The sequence below is a fragment of the Pinus tabuliformis genome, chromosome 6 (genome assembly GCF_031772625.1).
Source record: "Pinus tabuliformis cultivar Carrire ecotype Pingquan chromosome 6, CPIR1, whole genome shotgun sequence".
In the NCBI taxonomy this organism is placed as follows: domain Eukaryota; kingdom Viridiplantae; phylum Streptophyta; class Pinopsida; order Pinales; family Pinaceae; genus Pinus; species Pinus tabuliformis.
Window position 1 is genome coordinate 811427746 of NC_142292.1, and position 8934 is coordinate 811436679.

Here is an 8934-nt window from a genome sequence, read left to right on the forward strand (position 1 = left end):
CACGACAAAACTTTTGAAACTTGTGCTGAGTCTGGTTAATATTATCAAAATCTTGTCAAAACATTATCATCAACAATCATCTACTCCTAAATTAAACGTGCAAGAAGCATTTTTTGTGGTTACTAACGTGGAAAGGTGCATGCCAAATGCAGCTGAAATTTTTAAAAATAAGTGTTGTAAACGTTACAATTTCATCCAACCCGTTTGTTCTTCATCCAACAAGATATTTGAAGAATTTCCCGTTTGTTCTGCATAATTATTCCCGTTGAAATTCTTCCAAGTATTCTGCTGCTTCCAGCAAATAACAGTTTCTAAATGTCTAATTCATTCTCATTTCAATTAGAATCGTACCCTTTATCTATTGACTGCAGATTGTTATTTATGTAATTAACCGATATTTATTTTGCATTTAAAGATTTCACGTAATTAAACAAAGAACTGCAAATACCACAAATACATGGCCTTTCAACTATACAATTGCTTTTGTCCCAAAAACCAAGAAGTTATTTCAAAGTGCCCTAAACATCTCAATGTCAGTACAGCACACAGGACTTTTCTGCCTGCCAGTTTTGACTTCTGTGAATTCTATTTAATATCTAAATCAAAAGATGGCTGCAAAACTTCAAAGGGGCATCAAAATCCCCAGCATTTGCATGCTTCAAGGGCCATAGCATTAGCCCAACTAAAGTTTAGTCTGAATCCTAACCTCTAAAATTGTCAAATACAAATGACTGCATTAAAAACCAAAGAAACCTAGTTCACTGGCCCTTTCCTTCTCGAATGTCTCAAAGTACTGATAAATAATAGTCACTGCAAGAAGAATTCCTGTCCCAGAACCAATGGCCCCCATAAAATCAGCCATGACAGTAAGGGCACCAATGCACATGCCACCAAATGCCGCAGCTGTTGGTATGTAACGATTTAGCTCTTTCTGAAGATTAGATTCTCTGTGGCCCGGCATAACCATTTGTTGTTCCTGCATTTTATAATCATATAATTTTCATTCTGATATTAAAGAATGACAGCAAAATAGAAAACTATATAACCTCCTTTCTATATTCATACCTTCAGCTGTTTTGCCACATCTCTTGCAGAGGAGCCAGATACCTCAATCCATGTCTTTGAGAATAGAGCACAGGCTGTCAGCATAAAAGTTAAATAGAACAGAGCATGAAAAGGATTTGCTGCCATATCCGCCAAGCTGCATACCACCAATAATTTATTCTTCACAATGTAAGTCGAATAATTTTAGGGATAACAGGTCGCATCCATGTAGAAAGCAAATACCCCAGGTTAACAAGGTTTCCACAAATATCATAATAATTTTATTGACAGAACCTGCACGCATGGTGTTGTCATTTACCTGGAAGGTGGAGTGATGTAATAAACAAGACCACCCACAGGAACAAATTGACCACTTGATGAATATTCAGACTCCTTCCACTTGCCCAACAGATTAACAAGAAAGTTTCCACTGTACTTCCGGTAAAGCAACTGCAAAACAATAGAAATATTTGAACGTTCCAGACATGCCAAATACATAGGAATACACAAATAACTCCATTTCTCAGATTTCTTACATAAAACTTTACAAGACTACACAAATATACCTGGGAAATAAAATACAAGTTTGAAACAAGAGCTGACTGTAGAATAATTGGCATGTTTGAGGTATAGAATAACTTGATAGGATATGATCCCTGTTGTCCACGGGCATTCTTTGACCTCACTGGTAAAACAACACGAAAACCCTGGAAGTATATGACAACGAGAAAAACCAGAACTGTAGCAAGCAGGTTGGTAACATTTGGAAGATTCTGCCGGTAGAAAGCTTCCCGCAGTGCCCGGACCTTGTCTGTTCTGGTTATCAACAAATGGAACAATGCAATAACAGCTCCCTCGAACTCTGCACCTCGTCCACTATTGATTGTAGTGGGACTAAAGGCCTTCCATATAATGCTCTCGCTGCAATTGCACAGGAATATTCAAGTTAGGAAGGTTTAAAAGCCCAAAATGACACTATCTGAACTTTCATAAATTAAAATTCCACCACCCACATGTTCTTCGGAAAATATATAACAAAATAGAAAGCAACCAAAACATACAATAGATAAAGGTACCTACCATATATTAGTAGCAATGAATAATGAAATGCCAGATCCCAATCCATAACCTTTCTGGAGTAACTCGTCCAAACATATCACAATTATACCAGCGAAAAAGAGCTGGACAATAATGAGGATGGCATTGCCAGCTCCGAGGTCCCGGATGTCACCATACATTCCAGACAGCACGTATGCAACTGCCTCACCTATTGTGATGAGGACACCGAGTAACTTCTGAGCCCCATTACTACATCAAAACAACCAGACACTAAGAGTTGAAATGAGCAAAGGAAAGAAAAGAAAGAAATCTTTTGTATTCGATATAATATCTTATGAAATGGCAACGGCGAATAATATGGACTGCAATGTTACGTCATAACAAAGCCTAATCATAAGGAAAAATAACACATTATTCGAAGACCTCATTGCAAATCGTGGAAAATATGGATTGATATTTCCAACGAACCACGCAAGTCACTCAAAAACGCTCTATTTGGAGGCTAGGGAGAACCACAAAATTTGCAGATCATAAGAGAACTCAAAATCAACTGCCTTATAATAAAAAATGGCCACAATACTTACAGAAGAGCCCGATCTTCACGAACACTGTTATCCACCTCAATTATCTTGGATCCTGCCAAAAGCTGCATTACTAGGCCCGAAGTAACGATTGGGGTAATACCAAGCTCCATAACAGTTCCACGATTAGAGGCCAGAATTACACGCATCCAGTAGAATGGATCCGCCCCAGTTGCTGAATGTATGCCATATAGGGGCAACTGACTGCATACTAAAAAGATAAAAAGCGAGATTACAGTGTACAGAACCTTCTCTCTGAAGGGCACTTTTCTTTCAGCTGTCTGGACCTCGGGCAAGATTGACAGAAACGGCCTCACTAGATGAAGCACCCGAAACCCGCCACCACTTGGCATTTTTTCTTCTGGGAAGAGAAGCCCAAGATATCAAGCTGTTGACACGCAATAACAGTCTATTGTTACCTTGAGATGACAAATCCCTCTCAAAAATGCCAACATAATAATGCACTATAACAACAGCGAGACTACATTCAACAACCATGGCAATATTGATAAAACGAGATAACTCAAACAGCTGGAGGTCATGTGGGCTGTAGTCAATAGGTAAATCAAGTGTGCCTTACGCAGTGACCTGGGTTCAATCTCCCAATGAACATGTTGATGTATTAACATTCCCAATTTGCAAATGAAGTGCAAGTCTTGTGGTTTTATGAAATAGATACCCCTTACTCGTGGATTTGTAACCAAAGGTCGTCAACGTAGATTTAAACAGACAGGAAAAACAAAATAGAAACGAAGCTGTCATTCATGCGAAGAAACCAAAAAAAAGGATGAAACCCTGAAAATTTTGCAGGAAATTTTCAAATGAAAACCTTAACGCTAATGTTTCCAAAGACTCAAAACACACCAATCAGTTTAACAACTAGTTTATACTACTCAATAAGTGAACTTCAAAAACAGACACAACTCAGGGGACATTGGATATTCAAACAAGCTACAGACTATGATTTGACAGGGCTCAAATTACACACGCCATGGGACTTCCGCGATAATCTTTTAATGTCGAATGGAAATTGAATATAATTTATAATTCGTGAAAACAGGGCAGAAAAAATAAGGGCACGTACATACCTTACAAATATAGCTCCAGAAAACTCCAGATCTGCTGCCGGAGATCGCCGATCTGCACCGATTTCGCCTTAAAATTAAGCGTGAACACTCATAAAACCCTTATACGTTCAGAATTAACCGTGAAACCCCTTAAAAACCTGAAATGTTAAGGGCAGAACCATGGATCGAAACCAAACATGGATGCGCAGGCCAAGGGTTTACGACCTGTAGGGAGCCCAGATGCAGAGAATTCTGTCCTGCCTTCCGCCAAGTAATAAAAATTAAGATTTCCGCTCCTTGGGTTGGACATTTAGTTTTGGTTTGCTGATATATTTGTGTATCACCTACCACAATGGCAACCTCGACACGTCATGGAACCAATGGTAACCCGCCACATGGAGTGTCCACCATGGTAATTTGAAAAATATTATTTATCTATTTTGAATCGGGCTAACCATCGTCGGGGCAGGTGTGCATGTATTTACAAACATATATTTGTTTTTCAAATAATTTAATCGCAATTTAGTTAGGCTGAGTATTCGATATTTTTGGATTTTTTATTTTTGTTTTCTTGTTAAAACATATGTCAATAATTAGGGGTGGTGGGAGGCGGAGAGGTGATTTCATGTGCTAAAAAATAAAGACAAATTAAATTTGTTTGGGGTTTGGGTACCACAACAAATAGTTAAGCTGAAATTTGTGTATTATGGAAAGGTTTAGACCTTGCTTAAAGTAAATGAATAAGGAATTTGATAATAGTTATAAGGATGATCTCTAATGCGAAACCAAGTTGACATTTTTCATTCTTAATTTGAGTAGACATAATAATATTGTAAATAGAAAATTTTGAAGATGTCTTTTTCTTCCATATTATTTGACACCTAAAAGAAGATGTCAACAAAATGGCTAATTGAGGGGTGGTGCTTGATCCTAGAATACTTGTATAACAAGGGAGATTTGTTCCAGTGCCTTAATATAATCATAAGTGTCATATGGAAACAACAAAGATCAGTTTTGGTCACTCCTTGAATTGTGGGAGCATAATTAAATGTCATTGTATGAATGACATAATAAAAGGGTGTATCATGTCTCATCCACTTGGTGTTGATTGTAAATGCAGGCTTTCACACGGTCGATCTGAATACTCAGCATGCCTTTCCAAACTCATGAGTCTCAAAAGGATGGACAAATGGTTTGATTCGAACATTGGTAGTAATGGTGATCATTCGTGAACATTCAATTTGCAAAATCCATTTGAATTCCCCCCATCTATCATTCTTAAATTCATAGTGTCAGCTCTTAAGCTTGGTTGTCCTATGTATCAAGAATCCCCTATCTATTGCAAGTTCTCGGGTCTGTGGAGATCTGGTCTTAATGGCGTTTCCAGAGTCTCGCCTTGGTAGAGGCGTTGAGGATTTGTTACTTACGAAAAGTCTTTCAGTAGAAATCACATAACAACATTTTTTGTCTCACACGTTTCGAACCAACCAGTATGGTTCATCATTAGGACCAGATGAAGAGGCAAACCATGGCAACGGCTTAAATAGAGAGCAATGCAGAGACCAAAATTCCAATGAACAGCTATTTTTGAAAAAGAATTATTTAAATTATGATATTGACAAATATTATTAAGTAGTGGCTATATTAAAGGGCTAGTTTTTGAAAAATAATATTTAAATTAATTTATTAAAACCAAATATTATTAAAAATTCTATGAATGGGAAATAATCCAAAAATATAACTAACAAGAATAAAAAAGGTCAAAAACAATAATATTTAAATTATGATATTAATTTATTAAAAACAATATTAATTAATAGAAATGAGCTTGTTGCTTTCTCCAACAATATCCTTGGAAATTATTCTTCAGAATCTTTCTTTGGAAGTTTTACTGCTCCAATATCTCCTTTTTGGAGAATGAGCCCGTGAGCCCGCGCCTGCACCCCTGACCTAGGCTGCTGCCTCCAGCTTCCCTCTGCGCGCCTGCGCCTGGCAGCCCTGCTGCTGGGCCGCTTCCCCTCCTGCTCGCTCCCCTTTCCACCCTGGGGCCTCCTGCCCATTCATCGGGGGCCTGCGGCCCTTTCCCTCTGTTCTTGCTGGAGAACTGCGGCGCTGCAGTTCTCTCTTACAATGGATCCGCCAAACCATGAGAAGGATGATCTGGAAAAAATGTTTGCCTCTCTAACCAAAGAGACCTCCTCAGAAAAAATTCGCCCTACAGCCTCAAAGTTCATTAAGAAGCTTGATGAAATCCCAGAAGTTCCGCTCCCTCCCGCCCTACCGAGGAGAGCTGCAGTAGCTTTAGCAGATCGCGGCCTGGTGGGCCAGTTCACCGGGCTATGGCCATCACCCCGCACTGTCCAACGCTGGGTGGAAAGAAACTGGAACTCAATGGTCCAAGGAAAGATAGCAATAAGGTTTTGCGGGAGGGGCTTCTTCACCTTCCTCTTCGAAACAGTGGAAGATCGCAACCTTATCTTCAGAAACGGCCCATATTTCATGGACACAAGAGGCTTGTATCTTAACAGATGGACCCCTGACTTCGACCCTGAGATGGACGTTCCCAGTGCTGTCCCAGTCTGGGTCCGTCTCCCCCATCTGCCTCTTCACTGCTGGGGAGATGAATCGGTGAGAGCTATAGGAAACGCTGTGGGGAAATATATTGATAGATCGGAGCCAAAGGAGAATATGCATGCATGCGCCCGGATATGTGTAGAAGTGGACCTGGGGAAAGGACTACCGGAAGCGATCAAACTTAGGGTGGATCAGTGGACGCACATCCAACAAGTGGACTACGAACAGCTGCCGTTCAAATGTAAGGTATGTCATGAATATGGCCATTTTGCTAATAGATGCAGTAAAAATAAACCAATAGAGTCTGAAAATGCAGAAGCACTGGAAGAACTATGGGAAAAAGTCAAGAGAAAGAAGTCAAATCCACCCCCGGGAAACCCCTCCAAAACCTCCCATGAAACCCCTGCCTCCCCTTCCCACCCCTCCGGATCTGGCCCACCTATTCCCTCCTCCTCCAACCCTTTCGAATCCCTTTCAGCCGAGGATCCCCCATCCCCCCCCTCTTCGCCGAGAGGCCTTACAATACCTCCTTCCTCTCCTCCCCCATCCTCCCCTCCCCCAACTGTTGAAAGAATCCTAACAAGGAACAAGACAAAGGAAATTATCCCGTCCACCGACCCACCCAGAAAAGTAGGCCGGAAGTCAAACAAAGAGATAAGAGATGAGAATGCAGCAAAGGAAATGGCCACAGGGACCCAACAGCCGATGGATACCTTTCTAGATAAGACCAAAGGAAGCGGGGAGAAGATGAAGGAGAAAAGCGGACCACACAACAAACATAGTAAATGATGAAGCTGGTCTCTTGGAATTGTAGGGGGATGGGCTCCTCCCTAAAAATCAATGCAGTCCGAGATCTCATCAAATCGGAACACCCAGACCTCCTACTTCTTCAGGAGACCAAAATCAGTGAACAGGACTTCCAAAACATTGTAAAGAGAAACAAAAGCTTTGAAGGAAAAGGGCTGAGCGCAGTAGGTGCCTCAGGTGGATTAGGAACCATATGGGATAAAAATAAATGGAAGCTTAAAGACAGCAAGCAAAACAAATGGTGGCTAAGAACAGATATGCAATATATATCCAATAATGAAGAATTCACAATATACAATGTCTATGCTCCTCCCCATTACAGAGACAAAGCCTCTTGCTGGGATTCAATCTCCATGGATTTAACGAGCGCACAAGATAGAAACATCTTCCTGGGTGGAGACTTGAATTTAATAAGAAACATAGATGAGAAGATGGGGGGAAATTTTTTTGCAGATCCCTCTAGGGAAGCTTTGGAGAAAATCATCCAAACTCACAGCTTGGTTGATGTTCCCCCACAGAATGGGCGTTTTACCTGGTCGAACAAGAGAACTGGTAGAAACAACATCAAAGAGAGGCTGGACCGCATACTGGTTCAAGAGAGCATCGTAGTCAACTTTTCAAGGATCCAGAGCACTATAATTCAAGGTTATTTCTCAGACCATAAACCTGTTGCCTTGCACCTAGTTAAAGGAGAAAACATGGGACCATTACCTTTTAAATACAACAGAGAATGGGAAAGGAATGAAGATTTCATGAATCTGGTTAAAGAGAATTGGGCAATAGAAATTGTTGGCTCCCCACATTACATATGGGAAACGAAAATCAAAGTTCTACGGGCAGCTATCAAACAATGGGCAAGAAACTTCGCAACTGAAGGGGAAAAAAGGAAAATCGAGCTTCAAGAGAAACTGACAGAGTGGAATCAAGAAAAAGAGAAGGGCCAAGACACAGCAGAAGACTTAAGGACGGAAACCAAATTACAAATGGAGCTGTATAATCAGAACCGCGTAGAGGAGGAAGAGCTGTGACAAAAATCGAGATGCCTTTGGCTCAATTCAGGAGACAAGAACACTTCGTTCTTTCACAACAGTATCAAGCTAAGGAGAGCAGGGAACAATATTGGTAAAATTACAAGGGAAGGCAGAGTCCTAACAGAACAATGGGAAATCAAGGAAGCAGCTACCAGCCATTTTCAAAACCTCCTATCTGCTGACCCCCAATACACGGAGAACCTGGATTTTCTAAATATAATAGAGAGTAAAATCACAGAAGAACAGAATGGAGAACTAGATAAGGAAGTCACGCAGGAAGAAATTGAAAGAACCATCCTAAGTATGCCTTTGGATAAGGCACCAGGCCCTGATGGACTCACAGTGGCCTTCTACAAAACCCACTGGGAAGTAATTAGGAAAGATTACATAAGAATGGCCAAAAACTTCTTCAAAAAATGCAAGATGGGCAGCAGTATTAAGGCCTCTCATTTAGCACTTATCCCCAAAGAATCGAATCCCCAATCCTTTGACAGATTCCGCCCAATCTCCTTATGTAATGTATCATACAAAATCATCACAAAAATCTTGGCGCAAAGGTTAAAAAATGTCCTTCCCTCTCTCATATCGGAAAATCAAGGGGGTTTTGTCCCTAATCGCCACATAACGGATAATGTCATTCTCATACAGGAGGCAATTCACAGCAGTTTATCCAGGCAGGAGAGGGGTATGATCATCAAGTTGGACATGGCGAACGCTTTCGACCGGGTAAATCACTCTTTTCTCAGGGCAGTCCTTTTGAAATTTGGCATC

At 40.6% G+C, this 8934-nt stretch overlaps 1 protein-coding gene across 1 annotated transcript; it reads right to left on the bottom strand.

The window, feature by feature from the left end:
• Positions 1-445: 445 nt before the first annotated feature.
• Positions 446-4061, bottom strand: LOC149261276 (uncharacterized). Its single transcript, XM_089421944.1, has 7 exons — positions 3773-4061; positions 2688-3072; positions 2125-2352; positions 1611-1965; positions 1364-1494; positions 1066-1201; positions 446-976 (listed from the first exon to the last, which is right to left on the bottom strand). Exons 2-7 carry the CDS (start codon positions 3035-3037, stop codon positions 737-739), a joined length of 1440 nt encoding a protein of 479 aa, XP_089278070.1. The 5' UTR covers positions 3038-3072; positions 3773-4061; the 3' UTR covers positions 446-736.
• Positions 4062-8934: the final 4873 nt, after the last annotated feature.